General features: G+C 54.5%; 1 protein-coding gene across 1 annotated transcript in view; it reads right to left on the bottom strand.

Moving 5' to 3' along the window:
• The window catches only part of UMODL1 (uromodulin like 1), a 52,480-nt gene extending 32,883 nt beyond the window's left edge, over positions 1–19,597 (bottom strand). The window contains exons 1-6 of the mRNA XM_059686519.1: positions 19,522–19,597; positions 15,597–15,839; positions 11,041–11,202; positions 9,735–9,856; positions 7,507–7,693; positions 5,748–5,888 (exon numbers count right to left, since the gene is read on the bottom strand). Coding sequence (XP_059542502.1) covers positions 5,748–5,888; positions 7,507–7,693; positions 9,735–9,856; positions 11,041–11,202; positions 15,597–15,839; positions 19,522–19,597 — 931 coding nt within the window. The remainder of the gene's footprint in view (positions 1–5,747; positions 5,889–7,506; positions 7,694–9,734; positions 9,857–11,040; positions 11,203–15,596; positions 15,840–19,521) is intronic.
• Positions 19,598–19,856: the final 259 nt, after the last annotated feature.

Genomic DNA, 19,856 nt, shown 5'->3' with positions numbered 1-19,856 from the left:
GGACGTCATTCCGGATGTCCTTACTGACAAAGCCAGGGCCAGAGGGAAGCCAGACCAGGTCCCAGGTGCCTGTGGGTAGTCCAAGGGAAGCCAGCCTGGGTCCTGGGTGCCTGCAGGCGGCCAGAGGAGGGAAGCTGCATCCTGGGTGCTGGAGGGAAGCTGGTGCCTGTAGCCAGGGGAAGGAAGGCCTACTCTTGCATGAATGTTCATGCATCAGGCCTCTAGTATTCTAATAAAATCATTAACATATATTTTTATATTCAAATATAATTAATCTCTGTTTTTGAAGAAAAATTCTGGCATACAACAGGCACCTAAGAAATATGAATTATGTAAAAAGTAGTTTAGCCCTCAGTCTAGGCACAATAATTCTTATATCAGAATCTGAGTGCTATAAAAAAGCAAGTCATGAGGATTTTAAAAAAACCTTTTGCAAAACCATAGTAAAAGGACACAGTTAAGAAGTGACTAAAGTTTCCCAAAGCCCTTCATGAAAGGCTTCATAAAACATGTTTTCTAGGATCATGAAAAAAATTCCATCTTTCCAAACAAATGTGTATGTTTCCTTTCAGTAAAAAAAATAAGAATAAAAACCAGTGTAATTCAACCCATTTTCCTTTTTGCCTTGGCTGCCAAGAGGCTCAGAATCAAGGTTAGTGCCTCACCCTAGTCCTATGACTCAGCCCTGCTGTGTCTTCCTCCAATGGAGCACGGAGCTGCCTCTTATAAGCGGGGGTGCCCCGTGGGTGTGTGCTTCCCTCCTGTGAGCCCCTGTGGGTCCCCCTCAAAGCAGGTGGAGATAAATGACAGTGAGCCCAGCCCTCCCTCCCGGCCTTACTTGAATGGGACTGGGGACCTCCACCTAAATTCTCACTGTGCCCTGCCAACTCTGCCAGGATGGGAGGTAGAGTGTGTCTGAGGAAGGCACATCTGTCCTTTTCAGACTTCTGCCCTCCAGAACTGTGAGAGGATACATTACTGCTCTTTTAGCTTTTTTAAAAAAATAAATAAATAAATAAATTTGATCACCTTCTTTTGCTTTTCTTTTTACCTTTTTTTCTGCTGGTTGACACCACCAGGTGTGTGGCCCTTGGTTACAACAGCCACAGGAAACGAACCCACCTCCCAGCCTTCTTTAATGAGTTTTCAAGGCAGCTGTTGGCTGGACAGCCACTTGGAAAATGGTTCGTGTTGCTGCAGAATCAGCCAGCTCCCTGCCACACTCGGCCCAAGGCCTCTGCTATAATCAGAGCTCCAGGCCTGTTAAACTGGATGTGATGCCTCTGCCCCTTGTGCTCGAACCCGGGTTTTAGTCCTTCATTAGCCAGGACACCTGCTCTCGAGGCCCTTTAGCTTTTTGACGCCCCTCGTATAATGAGGCCCCTGAGTCTGTGCAACCCGAGGACACTGCTGCCATGTGCCTCCCCGACCTTCATGTGGGAACGTGACCTTTATCTCGGTGAGCACATTGGAGTCCCTGTGTCCCTGGGTCTGGGCCTTGTTTCTTTGGGGCAGCCCTGACCCGCCTCTGGGGAAGCAGGAAGGAGCCTGCCGGGATGCTGCCTTTCCCAGGGTACCCCGGTCAGGCTGCTCCTCTTTTCCCTGGGGCCTGTCACCCTGAGACCTGACCCCCTAAAGGTAGAAATGCTGAGGATGCGAGCCAAGAGCCTGAGCATTCAGGTAGGGATGAGGGGACTTGGCTCGGTGAACGGCCTGCCAGCCTGGCCGCTCTGGAGCGGACAAGCCCTGCCCTGGTCAAGCATGCGTTCAGGAGACCGTTCTTGACGGTGCTGGCCAGCTATGCGGCTCCAGCGGAGAAGGGGACCGTGGCAGACGGAGTTAGGAGGGTCCGAGAACAGTTCCACCCCGTCCGAAAAGCAGAGTGTGTTCCTGGAACGTCACATGCCAACCAGGCAACATTTCCTACGGTCTCTGTTCTGTGCAAGAATCCAGCTGCCCGTGTGTCATTAATCGAATGACTAATTTCACAAGAAAAGCATGTGAAATTTGTGCTGTATTTTCCACGGGTTTGTACCTCTAAACCGTTCCAGCAGATTGCTCATTTATATTAGCTTCTAAATTTAAACCATGTGCCGCTTCCCTTAGCAATATGCGATTGGAATTCACCCTGTTTCGGAGCTGGCCACGCTGGGTTCGCCTTTCCCGCCCGGTAGGGAGTGAAGCCGGGCAGGGCAGCCTTCCCTTCACCTGTGGGACAGCCCTTTATCTGGACGGAACCTTGTAACTCAGTGTCCGGGCAGCATGGCAAAGTCTGGCTGACAACATCCCTAACTATAAATAGAACCTAATGTCTTTTTCAGATTACTGACCAGAGTATTTTCAAGAACTGATTCCAGTCTTCTACTCTCAGTGACGGACAGGACTCTCCCCCCAGAGGCCACAGTGCAGATCCAGGGTGGTCTGCAAGGGAGTCTGTGCAGGCCCAGTTGTACGTGGAGGGCACGCACAGTTCTAATTAGACCCGCATAGTGGAGGAGTGCCCTGTTGCTACAGGTGGGCTGGTATGTTCACCACTCAACACTCAGAGCTCCTAGGAACAGCCACCATTCAAACCTCCCTCTTCATTCACTAATATTAGATACTAGAGGCCCAGTGCATGAATTTGTGCACAGATGGGGTCCCTCCTGGCCAATCAGGGCCATCTCACCCAGTCCCAATCTGGGCCCATCGGGGCCTGCCGGCTGCGGGTAGAGACCACAGTAGGTTGGCTGGCCCTGGGAGGTTGGCTGTGAGAGTGCACTGAGCACCAGGGGGCAGCTCCTGCATTGAGCATCTGCCCCCTGGTGCTCAGTGCACATCATAGCTACTGGCCAGTCCTCTGATCGTCTGGTCATAGTGGTTGCTTAGGCTTTTATATATAGAGATGTGTTGAGTGTCCGCTATTTGCCAAGTACAGGACTCACTGGCAGTGATCAGGAGACCTGCTCCGTGGAGCTCCATCCTGGAAGAAGTAGAACATTCCAGTGATGAAGACTGACCCTCCAGTCCTCCCTGTGTCATCCCGCAGCCTCCACCCTCACCCCTCCATGGCAAAGCGGGGAGAGTCAGCAAGGACCCTGCACTCATTACCCCACTGAGCTCTGGGTCACCTGAGGAAACAGCCCACAGCCCTAGAACCCTGGTCAGCTCCCGATCCTCCACATGAATGGGGGAGGAAAGGGCACGGCCACCGGGTGGCACAACGCTGTGCGAGGGCAGCCTCTGGGGGGTGCACCGTGGGGCAGTTGCCTGGCAGGGCTGTTCTAAGGACTAAATAAGGTGATGCTGCAAAGGCGCTTATTGCAGAGCCCGCGTGGCTTGCATGCTAAGCAGCTCTTGACTGTGTTATTGTGAACTGTTCCATTCCTTTAAGGGGATAGGACATGCGGATTAAATGAAGTGATTGAAACGGGAGTATGACAGTATTCTCCATAACCGCTCACACCGCTAATGGAAGTACTAGTTTCTATAGCAGAATGTTGGAAGCCACCTTAATGCCCCCCATGAGGCAAATAGCTAAGACATTATATCACTGCCATACGCCATCACTATTGCTCAACCATCGAAATTAGGATGATGAAGACCAGGTTGCTTCTTGGAAGCCTTTACAAGACATAATGGTGAGTGGAGAAAGCAGAATACGAAACTGCACGCATAGCAGGATTTAAATAGGGTAGAAAACCTGGAAGAGAAGAGGGAAAAAGAAAACTGTTCGCTGGCGCGCTGGGACCGGGGGTGACTTATCTTTCCGCTGTTGCTAGAATGTTGCTAAAGTAATAAATCAGATTCTGCAATAACAAGAGAAAGTTTTCGTGGCCAAATTGAATAAGCAGTATCTGCTCTAGGCTGAACTCTGAGAGAGGTACCGAGTCCATGGAGTCCCATCCTGCAGTCTCCTGCCCCACTAACGCCCAGTCTGTCGTTGCGTCCGTTGTCCTGGGAGGCCTGGTGTTTGTCTAGCAGACACACCTCCCCGCCACACCCACTACCTCGCCACCAGCCACCTGCTTCCGGGACCCTGCCTGCACTTTCCTGCCTTACCCCAAGCCACTTGCATTGGGATAAATTGTTCCATATAATAGGAAACCCCACCACATAACAGGGTTTGACCCCCGTCAGGTGGACCCTTTGTGTAGGAAACATCTATGGTACCTCAGGCCCAGGCCTCTTCATTGTCTTTGCTTCCCCATCACTAGTGTCTGAGCCTTATCCTCAAGGTCACCCTGTGGCTCAGATGGCCAAGGGGGCCTCAGCCATCATATCCTGTGCTCAGCCTGGTCTTAGCAGGGCCTATACATTAAGCCGTCTTCCTCATTCCCATGGAAACTTCTGCCGTGTCTCATTGGCTAAGACAAGTCACATGGCCACCCTGCCTGCAAGAGAGGTAGGGAAACCTATCTCTTCAACTAACATTTCCACACAAAACGCAATCTAACTTCTGTCACTAAGGAAGGAAAGAGTGGATTTGTGGTCTGCCATGACTCCTCTAGTCTGTTCTTTACCCAGCATAGCCGGCACCACACCTGGCGCATTGCAGGAACTCAGTAAAATGTGTCCTATAAGTGAATGAACGAATGCTCACTAACTGGCCCCTTCCTGTCCAGCTCACTGTCCAGCTGCACCCGCAGCCTCACTCACCTGCAGACAGCCCTACAGGCTGTGGCCACCGAGCTTCCCCTGACCACACGCTGGCCACCAGAGCAGCTGCAGGTGACCGTCATCCCAGCTGGGGAAGCCCTGGGGGGGGGGGGGGGAGACGTCCAAGAGCAGCTTCCCAGAAGAGAGAAAGCTTGACTGGGCGCCGGAGCTGCAAGAACCGACCAGGGTCTCTCCCGTCAGCACACGAGCCTGCTCTGGCATCAGCCATCTTCCATCTTCCAGAAAGGCCCTCCTGGGAGCCTGCCCTTCCTCCAGGCTCCGTACCTCCTCCTGTAAACACTCCTGAGACTGTCTTTCCTACTGTTCTTCCCATCTCACTCCGTCTCTTTGCAAGCCCCTCCTCCTCCTGTACTGAATTCTAAATAGCAGGGTTCCTCAGCCCCAGGCACCAGGCCCCCCTCCCGGACCCCCAACCATGCCCATAGTGAAATGCTACCTGGACGCTGATGACCCCAGATTCCCGTATGCAGCTCAGCCCCCTCTGAGCTCCAGCATCCAATATGCAGCTCAGTCCGCATCCTGGCCTCTCCACTCAATTTCAACCCCTTCTCAATGTAAACAATTATTGTTAAAAATAATAATTATAACCCTAGCCTTCCCCCAACTCGTTCAGGAATTGCCATCTATTACACTGTTCGGCCAAAACATCTGCATGCTGCCTCATTTCTCTCTTTCTCTCGTACATCTAATTGATCAGTAATCCCGGAGATGGTCCGGGTTACTCCTGGGCCCAGTGTAAGTATTAATGAGGCCCCTTCACTCTCAGTGTCCTGATTTAAGCAATAAATTCCACAGGCATCCTACTCATACGCATCACGCCTGCCTAGCATCTGGCATGCTCTCCACCGAGTTTCCTGAGAGCAGAAATGACGATTTCCTCATACGTGTTTCCATTACCAGCATCTCGCAGATTGGTTCAATTGAAGAAAGAAGGTGAGAATAGCTGGGTGTGGGAGCCAGAACAATCTACAGAACCAGGGACTGCTCTCTGCCCATGAGCCAGCCGCTCATCTTTGCGAGAAGAGAGGATGTCTGTGTTCCACGGTCCATCTGAAAAGGTTCCTTAGCCAAGACCTGTGACATCTTACCTTCACACGTGCCGTCCAGCTTCTGCAGAGAAGAGGCCGGCACCTCTGGGTGGCGGACACACCGGTATGAGCCCTCCGTGTTTAAACACAGTTCCCTTCCAGAGCAGGTGTTGAGCTCCTCATGCAAACATTCGTTCACATCTATGGAAAAGAAGAGCAGGTGAGTGGCACCCACTGGTCATTCTCACTAGCCTCCCAGTGTGTGTCCTCTGAGCTGAGGAGTGGACGGGGCAGTGGGCCCCGGTGTATCAGAAAGCCTGCAGAGCAGCTGGCCCGCGTCTCCGGACACGTGCTGCCCTCGCCTGCAGCCGTCACCTGCGCTTGGGTGGCTGCAGTCGCCTGAGCCCATCGCTTTAGGGCTGTATTCAGTCTGAGGGTCATGAGATGATGGGTCCAAGCATCCTACCCGAGAACTGGTCTGGTGGATGGGCTCCTTTCTGGACTGAGAAAGGGAGCAGAGCAGCCCCTGGCATTCCGAGGTGGCCTGTCCCTCACAGCTGGGTCCTTCCCTCTCCTACTGACAGAAACCATCTCAGAACACACCAGGCTACCCCGCGACCAGGATAAAGTGAGACAGAACCATGCCTCTGCATGGTTTTACCAAAGCCAGACACACACACAAAAAGACCACCTTGTTATCCACAGAATGTCACACACACCCCTTGGGCACAAGGAGTGGCTCTTCGTTGTTTTACCAATTATAGCTTATCTTCAGGCAAATTTGCTCCTTGTTGAGATACCCAATCATAGCATCCCCACTTTCTGACAGCATCCAATCTAGAACAAAGCCCTGGATCAAAGCTACACACACACACACACACACACACACACACACACACACACACACCAAAAAAATACCCCACCCAGTCAAAGCCCACATCCCATAACAGATTCTCCCACCTGACCCCTCCTGCCCCACCCGGTGGCCTTCCCTCCCTCCCTCCCTCCCTCCCTCCCTCCAGTGCTACCCCAATCTGTTCACCTACAGGTGCGTTCCTGTCTCCGGCTGGGGGCCTTCACAGACCACCAGGCACTTCTCTTATTGGCACGAGTGGGTTTGGTCCTCAAGCACATGTGTGGATTTTCAGGGGAATTAAAGATCCAGGGCCTGGCATCCTTGTGTGTGACCTTCACTGTCCTGGGAGGAGCTTCCCACAGCAGCAGCCACCCTCCCAGGGGAGCAGGGGACTCAGGTCCTCCTGCCCTGGGACAGGACGTGCTGCTGGCGCTGTGGGCGCGCTCACACCCTACCACGCTCCTTCCACGACCCACAACAGCTGAGCCAGAGGCCATGTGGTCCACCGCCCAAAGCACTTACTGCCTGACACTGTTCAAGTGTTTGCTAACCCCTGATATAGACCAAAGGGAAAAAGGAAAAGAAAAAGAAGGAAACACCAGGTCATTTCTTCCAGACACAAGTCCACATCTGTGCGCTTCACCAAATCCAACTTCGTGCGAGTTCTGCTGACAAAGCCTCTGCGTACAAGGCTGTCCCGGCGAGGGTGGGAAAGGGGCAGGAAGGGGAAGTGTAGGGACCCGAGAACCGAAGGGAGAAATCCTGGTGTGTCCTGGGGTCTGTTCACAGCGCCCACCTGGATGGGAGGAGAAAGCCGGGAGCGGGAGCGTGTGGCGGAGACACAGTTTAACTCGGTTTGGACCAGAATGGCCTGAGGTGGGTCAGCCCGCCCTCACCTGCCGGATTGTTTTTCCACTCCTCTCCCCACCCCCGCCCCAAGGAGAGGACCAAGGGGAAGCACACCTTGCACCTGGATGTTGATCACCTCATAGACACGCTTCACGATGCCATCCAACACTGTGGACACGTTGGCCACGGGCACCGGCCGCGGCAGGCCCAGCAGCAGCCGCGACACTGTGGTCGAGGTGTCCCCACAGGCCGAGTGCAGGTGGTAGACGGTGGCGTCCATCGGCCGCAGGGCACTGGTCACCTGTGAAGCCAGAGTTAGAGCGTCGCCCAGGGGAAGTGCCCCATCAGACAGACAGGGAGACGGAGGCCCGGAGAATTTAAGTTAATTGCGCATGTGGCATTCTGGTCTGCAGAAGAGAACCCCTACGGTAGTTTATTTCTGTCGTCAGCCCAGTGAAAGCCTGCAAACCAGATTATAAATACTTCTGCAACGCTGGTTGCCATGGGCTGAATAGTGGCCACCCACCCACCCCCACATCCTTATGTTGAAGTCCTCCCCCCCGGACTTCAGAATGGCCCTTATCTGGACATAGGGTCTCAGTGGATGTAACCAGACTACAGAATGAGGTCATTCAGGTGAGCCTTTGCCCAGTGTGACTGGTGTCCTTACACAGAGAAGAGATTTGGACTCAGAGACAGACACCGATAGAAGGAAACGCTGTGGGGACACAGGGAGAAGACAGCCACCTACAAGCCACGGAGAGGGGCCTGGGAGGCACCCTTCCCTCACTGCCTCGGAAGGAGCAGCCCTGCCCACACCTCTATCTCAGGCCTCCAGACCTGTGGGACCCTAAGTGTCTGTTACATAAGCCCCCCAGTCTGTGGCGCTCTGTCATGGCCACCCCCGGGAAAAACACCGGTCAGCCCCCGGGCCCCGCGGTCCCCATCCTCACCGCTCATGACAGAGGGTTATATCAGGAATTAGAGAACTGGACGTCAAGCCATGGTCTCATGTGGCACATCTGACATTTTTAGCTTTCATGACCCCTTTTCTCATTTCATCCGAATCCTTCTTGCTCCAGCCTTATATCTCTTTAAGCTCTTTCCATGCACTGTTTAAACCTCACAGCCACTGTCTCCGACAGGATTATGACCACTTCTAGTTCAAGGAAGTGGTATCTAAGACACAGAGAGGTTAAGTAACTTGCCCAAGGCCACACAGCTGATGAGTGGCAGCACCGGGATTTGAACCCAGGCAGTCTGGCTCCTCAGCCATGCTCTCACTGGCTATTTGGGCCATCTTATCCTCCCACTGGGGCAGGTAAGGAGGTTTCTGGGGGGTGGTGACCTTTCAGAATGTCTCTCAAGTCACTTTACTGGACAGCCCAGAGCAAGGTAAGTGTGTGTGCCACCTGTTCAGTGGGAAAGGGACCCAAGTCCGGGTCTACCCCTCCCCGTCACCCATGGGACACATCTGTGGGATCTGAAGGTCAGGCAAAAACCAACCACAGAGTGTGTGAGGCCCAGTGCAGAAGCAAAATTGAGGGCCTTGCTCAAAAAGTATGAAGCGTCTCAAGAGGCAACGCCAGAGCATTAAACACAGTGTGGGACCTTCTGAGCCTGGGCTCACTCCAGGGGACACGGGCCCACGTGGCCCTGAGGGCAGACCACACCCTGGAGAGACCTCCATCCGTGAGGATGGGCAATGGCCCGGCCACCGCCGGGTAAAGTCATCCTGGCTGGAAGGCTCTGCAGTGTCGGCAAGTGTGAGCTGTGTCTGCAGCAGGAACAGGTTGCCCCTCAGGGGACATGTGGCCTTGTTCAGAGACATGTGTGGCTGTCAGAGCTAGGCATGCATCTGGGTGCGTGTGCAGAGAGGCCAGGCATGCTGTGCAACCCCATGATGACAGGCGGCCCCCACCACAGAGAGCCATCCAGCCCCGAACAGCGATAGCGCCGGGTAAAGGTCCCCATCCAGCACTTTCCGGCACACTGGGGACCGAGGGGGAAGCCAGTGAGGGCACAGCTCTGGGGCCCAGGCCATCTACACTGGACACCCTTTGGTTTAAGCAACAGCCCGTTAGAAGATTAGGGGTCCCGTGTTCTATCCCATGATGGTGTACGGCTTCAACGCCATGTGTGTCAAACTTCAAACTGCACACGTTTGTGTGTGCCCTTTGTTGCACATAAATCACACCTCTTCAAAGCTTTGTTTTTAAATTAGGAATTGACATCTGCTTCAGAGCCGGGCATTCTAAGTTCACTCGTGGAACCCCTCCCCAAACCCTGGTTTGCGCTGGCGCCAGCAGGGCGGCCGGCAGGCTCGCCCGCCCCTCACCCACCATGGAGTGCAGCAGCCGCATGTGATCCAGCAGCCTGGCGTCCACCTGCTGGAGTTCCCCGAAGTCCATTTTCACCAGGACGGTCACGTTGTACCAGGAAGGCACCGAAGTCCCCTCGGGAGCTGCAGGGGCCACAGGCTGATGAGCTACAGGCCCAGGGCCAGGTGGGCCACCAGAGGCCCTGGGTTGAGAAGGGGGACAGGAGGCCTGGGAGGCAGGAGCTGGCCCATCTGCATTCACCCTCCTGCGGGGGGGGGGGCTGCCGCATGGCCAGCATGGGACACCTCCCCCACCTCCTGTCCCGCACGTCTCTTACATTGTAACATTTGTAATCTTATATATACTACATACTATACTTTTGGAGATAATGTATACTAGATAATAATGTGTGTAATATGTATTTTATAGGATATGTATACTGTGATATATAGGAAAATAGCATAATTAATATATGTGATATATAATACTTTACATTATACTATACTAATGCTAGACTATAACATATAATGTATATGATATTTTCTTTTTCTTTTTTAATCCTCACCAGAGGATATGCATTGGTTTTTTTTTATTATTGATTTTGAGAGAGAGAGAGGGAGAGAGAGAGAAACATTGATGTGAGAAAGAAACATCCATCGGTTACCTCCCATATGCGCCCCAACTGGGGATCAAACCCATAACCTAGGTATGTGCCTTGCCCAGCACATACTTAGGTTATGGACTCAAACCTGCAACCTTTTGGTGATAGGACAACATTCCAGCCAACTGAACCACCCAGCCAGGGCAATGAGTACGATATATGTATCCTTAGCTCTGAACCTTGACCAACCCGTTCTCCTGGGGGCAGCCACGGTCAAGGAGAACCTTGCAGACCAGACAGGCATGTCCTGAGGGCTGGGCCACGGGCCTGCCAGGCAGGTGCTATGAGCAGGATTTTGGGCCCCTGTGGCGTTTCAGGAGCAGCTACCAGACAGTCCGCTTCCAATAAGCACCACCTGACGCTGACTCTAGGGCGCCCCAGGCAACTGGGGAAACGGGTCACTGCTCTGCCAGGAAGGCCTGTGAGCGCTCCTCCCCCTCCGTTCCCTGAGGCGTCAGTGTCAGAGGCATTGCAGAGACGTTGCACCGAGTGGGATGTGCCCGCACACAGCTGTGGACTCCCCGTGAATCATGACCTTGGCTGAGGTTCCTGGAAATCACTCCCCCGCCCCCCCCCCCCCCTCGACCTTCACCAGATCGGGACCGGGCCCAGCCCACGGGCGGCTGCCTCACCGGGAGCCTGCTTTGCTGCAGGTCTCAGTCCCACCTTGGGGTGCAGGAGCCACACAGCGGTGGCCCCACGAAAAGGAACAGCATTTCTGAAGTCCAGGGCAGTCGGTGTCCAGGGTACATGGCGCGGTGGATGCTCCCTGCCCCTCCTGCGGGCAGACGCCGGGTCTTGATGCAAACTCCCCGGACCGATTCAGGGCTGGGGGAGAGCAATTAGCAGTTAGTGGTGTCGGCAACAAAAACCAGGTGAGCCGCTCAGGCCGCACCTCCAGGTGCCTCCAACACTCATTCCCTCTGTGGACCGAGGAGAGCACAGGGCAGCCGCTCGAGGGAGACGGCCAGGTCTGGGCAGCGCCATTCTAATATCTAAAGTCCTGGAGAAATTGCCACACGGGGACTGGCTTTGGGGACATAAAAAATGGGCAAGTGGTGCCACCCAGAGAGCCACTGGGACAGAAGTTCCAGCGTCCCTGTGGGGCCCAAAACCAAGGATTGCTTTCTCCCCATCCTAAACGCCAACAGCCTTACAGTTAGGGAGACATGAGACTAAATGTGAGGTGGCTCCTGGGACAGAAAAATGACATTAGGAGGAAAAACAGGGAAATCCAAATAGTGTGCAGTCGAATGAACAACAGTGCACCAAGGTGGGTTGCTTCGTGGGGACGTGTATACAATGGTCACACAAGACACTAACACAGGGGACCCTGTTGACGGGTATGGGGAACTCTACCACCTTTGCAACTTGTCTGTCAATCTAAACTATTCTAAACTGAAAGGTTTACTTAAGTGAAAAGAAAGTATAGGCCACCAAGAAAAACAGCAGCCAAGAATGGCTGTCAATCACAACAGACGTGTTTTCCAGCTCGAGTTCATCTTGCCCTGACTGCTATGGGGACTCCCTTCCTCCCTCCCCACAGGGCTGGTGCTCGCGGAGAGCCCAAGAGTACAGTCCACAATCCCAACTTGGTAGAAACTCAGAAATCCGCTTCTCTTTCCACTATCTCAATACGGACAATGAAACATGACTGCTTGGTGCCTGGCAACCCAAGGTCCGTCACGGTGCTAGGGGACGACCCACAGAGGTTTCTGTCTGAGTGGCAGCACCGAGGCCGCCTGGGCTCAGAAATGTGATCCTTCTGGAATGTCATTCCCACTCCCACCACTTCCCAGCTGAACTCCTTCCCCAAAGGGGCCCTGGTCTCAACCTGGGGGACGGGGATTTTGGGGTAGTCTCTGGGAGCAGTGGGGTCCTTCTGCCACAATGATGGGCCCGTGGTGAAGGCAGGCTGAGGGGAAGCCAGGGTGCCACTGCAGTTGGCTAGCATCGGCTAAGATGCTCAGTTCATGCCACACCCAGCTGTGTGTAGTGGTGTTTGCACCATTGGACACTCATGGCAGCATTATGTACAATAATGAAAACTTGGAAGCAACTAGATGTGAAATGGTGGGAGATTGCTACATGCTGATACATCCATGTGAGGTAATGCCATGTGGCCGTTGAATCATGCTGCAGGACAGTATTTATTGACATGAAACATGGCCCAAATACACTGCCAAGTGGTAAAAGCCTGTTACAGAAAAATCTCAAACCGGGTGACCCCCCTTCCGTAAAATGCCTGCCCTGATGGAGATAGAGGAGAATGTTCACAGTGGCTCTGCTTTGGGGAGCAGGGCAGCTGACTGGTGATGGCCCTGTGATCTCTTCTGTGTCCCAGATTTTCTGCATGGTGTGTGTGTTCTTTTTTGTGATGCTAGCACAAAGATACATTAAAAAAAAAATAATGTCTGAGTTATCATTGCCTTCCAAAGGCTGGGTTTCCAGAAATCGAAAGCCATTTAGACCGAAAGGCATGTCACTGTGTTCTCATAACGCTCTTCCCTTTTTAGTGAATCGGCTGTTGAGTGGGAGGGGAAAGGAGGAAGCTCCTCTAAGTCTCCCTGCTGCCTGGAGATGAGACCTGTGAACTGAGAGCCCTGGGTTGCCAAGACACAAGTCTCCCCAGGCCCAGGGGGACCTGGAGGCCCACCTGTCCTCCCCAGATGCCCAGGCTGTCCCCATAGCTACCACATCCAGGGTCTGGCCTCTGCCCCAACCTGTGCAAAGTAACCAGTGGGTGGGGGGATCCCTTACAGAGACTGAATCGCTTCAGTTTCCAAAGAGCCAGCCTGTTGCTAGGCTGCTCCGAATGAGCGCTCATCGAACAGTCAGGCTCTGAAGAAGGAGCTTCAGGAGGAGGAGGAGGAGGTGTGCTGCCAATGCCCCTGGTGTAAATGCTTCCACCACGGGCAGTTCCAGCTGCCCATGTGCTGGCCCTGAGGTGCTCAGCTTGTCCCCCCCATACCCCCACTCTCCTTATTCTAGCCACACCTCTACTGTAACTCCCCAGAGCAGCCCTGCCCATGGGACTCTCACCTGGTGAGCTTCTAATTAAAGGTGCTAACACTTTAAAAGTGGGGTTGATGTCCCATGAGAGTCATTTCCTGGTGGCTGGTTTGCTTCGGGGAAGAAAGATGAGAGGCAGGTGGTGGGGGAGGAGCACCAGCCCTCCCTGCCTCCTCTCCTTTGGGACTTGACTTGTTCAGCTCTGCAGGGCAACAGCCCTTACAGAAAGGTCACCCTATGGTGGGCGGGGCTGGTGTGGCTCAGCCAATCCTGGACCTTCCTCCAGACCACTGGACCTGTGACCTCACTAGCCCCGACCACAGCCAGCAGGTTTTGACCTGTGTGGCCTTCACACGTGAAGACAAATGGAACAGGGCCACACCTGCCTTTTCTCTGTGGATTCTGATGCTCCATACCAAGGTTCGTGGGCCCCAAGGTCTTCACAAACAATGGAACCCCCGCCCCCCCAGGAAGAGAGGGGCTCCCAGGGCAAGGGCAAGCAGCCCAGCTGGCCACCCCTTCGCGCATGTGCCCTGAAGACACGGAGAGAGGAGAGGGGGCAGGTGTCAGCACAGGAAGAGACTCCTTCTACCCAGCACCCCGGCGGGCGGGATCTCCAGGGGATAGCCCCGCCCTCCCTTCAGCACCCCGTTAGAGAATCAACGGGAATGTGCAACTGGCTCTAAGCCATTGCCCTGAGGTCAGCTGGCCCTATCTGGTTTTTATTGGTGGTGGCAGTGTTTGTGACAATGGTTTCATTTGAAGACACAGCCCTGAGCTGTCAGGACATGCCTGTGCCTGGCCCTCTGAGCAGGTCCGTGGGAAATGGCATCCCTGTCCCCTGGGAGATTCGTCTTTGTTTCCAGAGTTTCCACATGGCTCGTGTACTCATATTTGTAATTATAGAAAAAAGATACACCTCAATAAAGTGATGTCTGAGTTATCGCTGCATTCCTAGTGCTGAGTTTAAAAATAAAATTTAAAGTCACTTAGACTGAGAGGAATAGCGTACGTGCCATCAGTGCTCTTCCCTTCTTAAGGCCTTGGTTGCTGAGTTGGGTAGGGGACCTGCGGGAGGGGGCTCGGCATGGCTCAGCGGGCCAAGCCCACGCAGCCTTCTGCAGGTCTGCAGGACACAGGCTACATCCTGTGGCCCCTGGGGTGTGATGGCCACGCCTTAGCCTCTCGGGCCCAGGATGGATCAAGTGGGATCCCCTCTCAGACCCACCTGAGTGGTGCCTTCTGCACCCTGGAGACGGTAGCCCTCACCACTCAGGGTGACCCCGTTGGCACTCACTGAAGTCACACCCTTCCCACGTCCCCTCCATGACGGATGGGGACAGAGGTACCTCCGACTGCTCAGAAACTCATTTGAGATCTGGTATTGACTCAGATGTAACAATCACCACTACCCACACACACTCACATATGCACCCTTTCCCCTGGAAGAGGTCTTCTGGAAAGTTCACTTCCTGCCAAGAGGCTGAGCCCTGAACCCCAACACAGCACAGCCCACCTGGCCTCAGACACTGGCCCAGCGCACTCGCACCGGTCACCCTGGTAACCGCCCCGAGAACCTTCCAAACCACACCGGGGAAGTAAGAGGGCTTGGGGCCCCTGAGCAGGTAGGGGGTACTGAGGGGACCCCTTCCATCGCTTTCATATATTGGAGTTCAGATTAGGATTTCAGATTTTAAAAAGGGATCCACTACCACTTTTAAAAAGAAAAGGTGACTGCAACATTGGTTCTCAAATTCAGCTATGAGTTAGTACTTGGGGAGCTTTAAAAACATCCCACCACCCAAGCCATGCCCCAGGCCAAGTCCATCACAATTTCCAAGGGCAGGACCCGGGCAGCTGTGTTTTTAAAGCTGCCCAGGGGCCTTCCGTGTGCAGTGAGGTCTGGGAGCCACGGCTCCTGAGCAAAGGTTCTCAAACCAGAACCCTGGGCCGGCAGCATCAGCACCACCTGGGACCTTGTACTTCACCCCGACCCGCTGGATCCAAAGCCGGGGGTGGGCCAGTGATGTGTGCTTGGGCAAGCCCTCCACACGATCCTGATGCTCAAGGTTAGGAACCAGTGTTTCCCAAAGATCTAGTAAGTTCAGGGCTAGTGGATGTGATCAGTAACCATCCCAAGACTCATCAGGACGCCCAGGGAGAAGGAAGTGGGGGAGTGGCCCACAGCCCACCCACAGCCCTGGACTCACGCAGGACGCAGTAGAGGCCCAGCTGCTCGTAGCCCTGGCAGCAGTCGGTCACGTTCCTGGACTCAGGGACGTCCACGGCCATGTACCGGGTCTTGTAAATAGTCTTGGGGCACCGCCTCCATGGGATCCACCCGCCGCAGGGGGCGTAGGTCACATGGGACATCCGGACGGCCTCCACTTTCTGGACATTTTGGGTCACGCTGTAGTTGCACAGCTGGTAGCTCAGCAAGGACAGGCCTTTGTCTACGAGGGAGCAGGGAGGATGCAGGAGCCAAAGAAAGAACAAACACCAGAGTCAAATCGAAGTGAGGGGTTATCTGGCTTCTGCAGAAGCGAGTGAAACAAGATCTCTGCATTCGGGTACCCTCGGAACCTGCCCACCGCCCCACTGAGAAGTCAGTGCAGCAGCGGAAACTCAAAGGGATAAAGTGTAAACAAGGACCTGCCCACTGAGAGACCGTCCTCTACAGAACACGGAGCAGCCACAAGGCCGAACCGCGCTGTGCCCAGCCCCCGGGACACAGGAGGGAGACACGGAGGAGTCAGACTTCTAGGGCTCAGGGCCCATTTTCAGCTTCATGCTCTGTGATCCTGCAGCCAGGAGAATCTTGTGCACATCTCAATCTCCATGAGCCACAGTTTGTCACAAGAGAAGTGCATCAGTAACAATTCGCACAATAACTATATACTGAAGGCCTACTATGCACCAGGCTCAGAGAGCAATCACACCCTTTTAAGGAATGAGATGGAAGATAAGTAAAGAGAAATCTCAAACACACATGAGGAATCATAGATGGTCAAGTTCCGTCTGACTGTTACTGTCGTCATTGAGAGATGAGGGCATTGTGCCCGCTGTAGGATGACACTGGGCTCTGTGCCCATGGCCCCTTCATCAGCATGATCACTCCAGGCTCTGACCCTGTGGTGCCCACTACCATCTCCAGTCCTGTGCCTCTTTGTCATGGACACTGTGGCCTTGGGGCATCCCATCTGCCCAGGGAGCTCTTGTTGTCTCACGTAGCAGAGACTGTTATGAGCTGAACTATGTCCCACACCCACCCAAAGTTCATATGCTGAAGTCCTCACTCCCAGTACTTTAGAATGTGACCTTATTTATAAATAGGGGTTTTGCAGATACAATTAGTTAAGATGAGGCTAAATTGTAGTAGGGTGGCCCCCATCCAATAGGACAGGAGAAATTTGGACACAGGGACAGGAATGGGCACAGGGAGAAGGCCACATGAAGATGAAGGCAGAGATCCTGGTGATACTCTACCAGCCAAGGAGCCCCAAGAGGGCCAGCAACCAGCAGGAGCTGGGGAGAGGGTGGGCAGGGTTTCTCTCGCAGCCAAGAGAAGGAACTAGTTCCACTGACACCTTGATCTTAGACTTCTGGCCTCTACAACTGTGAGGAAATAAATCTCCACTGTTTTAGTTCCCAGCCTGTGGTACTTGCTCCAGGCAGCCCCAGGGAGCTCAGGTCGCCAGCCCCAGGGCGCTCACGCAGCCAGCATGGGGCTCTCAGGGCAGGATGAATGCAAGGTCTGAATATACTTCACACTTTCAGATTCTCAACCTCTGAGCGCCAAACTCTATGAGACTGTGCAGCCAATGGGTAGGTGCTCCATTTGATAGTGTACAACCCTCAGGGAGAAGCTGGGTTTCTGGAGAGGAACTCAGGGATGGCGGCATAAATCATCTTCATCCCCAGCAACAGGCAGCACCCCTGGACGGTCTGCCTCACAACAGTGCCCAAGTGTGCAGAGAGCGAGACGCAGCGGGCTAGCGATCCCCGGGAAGAAATGGACTGAGCCGGCCCTTGGCCGGGGCTGATGGGAGAGCCCACAGCCTTACTCTGGGGTGAATGCAGTGCTGACTTACCCCACCCCAGAGCGAGCCCACCCCACTGGCTGCCTCCTTGTCACCTTTGGGGGTGGCAGGGCCTCTGGGAGTGGAGACACCTGCTGCCCGTCTCCGCCAAAAGGGTGGGCGACAGTAAGCTTTGGGAAGGGATGGGAGGCCCCGTGGTAGGTGGGTGGGGCAGGAGAAGTCAGCCTCTGAGACCAAGGTCACCTAGCCCAGAGCTTAGAGATGACTTGGGTGAGGGGCTAGGGACAATGGCCGCCGTGAAAGTGATGGACGAACAGGACAAGGCACAAGGACTTCCTGCACGGAGAATTCGGCAAGGCGGACCTGGATCTTGTTTTTCTCGCCTTCACCCGAGACAAGATGCCAACCTTCATTAGTGGTTGGCACCTCGTCCTTATCTCCAGAGAGTCACCGGTCCCAGCTGGTCATGGCAAGGTCCCAGCTGGTCGTTAGCACACATGCCACACGCACACACATCTCCTGTGAAGCTGCACTTGGGAGCGACTTGTTTGGTTCTGCTGTTTACATTCTCCCGGAGGCCACCGGGTCCTCTCGGAGCCCGGCTGCTCGGCAGAGCCCGGAGTAGACACCCCTTAGCAGATCCTGCCATTCAATAAATCCCTTCGGCCCTAACTGGTGTGGCTCAGTGGATAGAGCGTTGGCCTGCGGACTGAAGTGTCCCAGGTTTGATTCCAGTCAAGGGCATGTACCTTGGTGGCGGGCACATCCCCAGTGGGAAGTGTGCAGGAGGCGGCTGATCAATGCTTCTCTCTCATCAATGTTTCTAACTCTCTATCCCTCTCCCTTCCTCTCTGTAAAAAAAAAAATCAATAAAATATATTTAAAAAATAAAAATAAATCCCTTTGAGAGCCATCAGCGTGGGAGCCGGGGGTCCTGGGCTCTAGTCTCAGAGACGGGACCTCTTCACGCTCCAGAGCCTGGGCCCTGGGGTCAGAGGACCCAAGTGCACACAGCTTCACAATCACCAGCTGTGTGGTACAGAGCCCGCTTCATGCCCTCCCAGTGCCCCAGTCTTGTCACTTGTAAAGTACTAGCTATGCCCTGGGTTGTAGGATTAACCGAATGAATGCCTGCAAAGGCTGTATCCAGCACCTAAGACCAAGTAGATGGGGACTCTGAGCATCGCTGAGCTTCTGTCCCCGGGTCCTCACATGTACCATGAGGGGTCACGCAACACCTCCCAGGTCTCCTCTAGCTCTGCGTTAGTCCCGCTCCTTCTGGGCTGAGCTGCGTGGTTCACACATTAAACCCATTCCAAAGGGGAAATCGAGTAAGAACATCCACAACTAAACCAAAATCCTCTTATGAGTCAAAAACTTTATACTAGAACAAACTGCAGTTGATTATGGGAACAGAATGGACCTGTTTGAGTTCCCAGCTGAATGAGACAGATTTCAGGAGGACAATGATTTAAAGGTTGCTGATCTCAATTCTTTGAAATCTGGGGCTTCAGAAATCAATGTTTTTTAGCAGCTGGCCCTGTGCCTGGCAAAGGCTTTGGACAGGCGCCCCGACTCAGCTCCTCACTCCCCGGTGGGCCACCTCTGTCCTCACTTACCACTGAGGAAATGGGGGCTGGCAGAGCCCAAGGTGAGGGGCAGCTGGACGGAGAGCCCCCTTCAGGGCCCCCTGTCAGGTCCCCCGTGGAAACCGCCCTCCACCGGCTGTGTGGCCTTGGGCGAAGTCCCGACCCCCTGGGCCGCCGTCTCCTCTGTAAGCCGAGGACCCAAGGCTCAGAAACCTCATCTGCACCTCCTCTCGGGGTGGCTGTGGCCCTGCATCCCCCACCACCGGCGGGAATGCACAGTTCCGGGTCCCAACCATTGACTCAGAATCTGCATTTGAACCACGGCCCCCAGAGGATTCAGAGGCACACATGCCACCTCTTTTGTGGCTGCAAGAAAGTTTGGTGAGAAGAACAGATGCTACCCGCTCCAAGCCGCTCTCAGCGGGGCTGCCCGTACTCATGGAGACCCTCCCCCGGGGAGCTCCCTCCTCCGGCATCACCTACACTGTGAAGCCGGGACCCCTCACCTGTGAAGCTGCTGGCCTGGCTGGAGCCCACGGTGCTGAGCAGGGGCAGCAGGGCCAGCCCGAGGGTCCTGAGCATGGCCGGGCAGTGGCGGCGGCTCTGGGCCTCTCCTGCGCAGAAGCACAAAGGGGCCTGGGCCGCTGGGCTGGAGAGAGGGCCCTTCTGCTCCCTGTGCCGCCGACAGTGGCAATGGCTTCAGAGGATGCGCTCCCAGGGAGCAGTCCCTTATGCCTTCTCGTTAGCGCCTGCCGCTGCCACGGCCGCGTCCCCGGGGGCGCCTGCATGTCACAGCCCATTCTCCCTCCAGGCTGACGGCATCTTTGAGGAAAGGCGAGTA

Source organism: Myotis daubentonii, chromosome 3, assembly GCF_963259705.1.
Source record: "Myotis daubentonii chromosome 3, mMyoDau2.1, whole genome shotgun sequence".
NCBI lineage: Eukaryota > Metazoa > Chordata > Mammalia > Chiroptera > Vespertilionidae > Myotis > Myotis daubentonii.
This window is presented reverse-complemented; position numbering and strand designations above follow the sequence as displayed.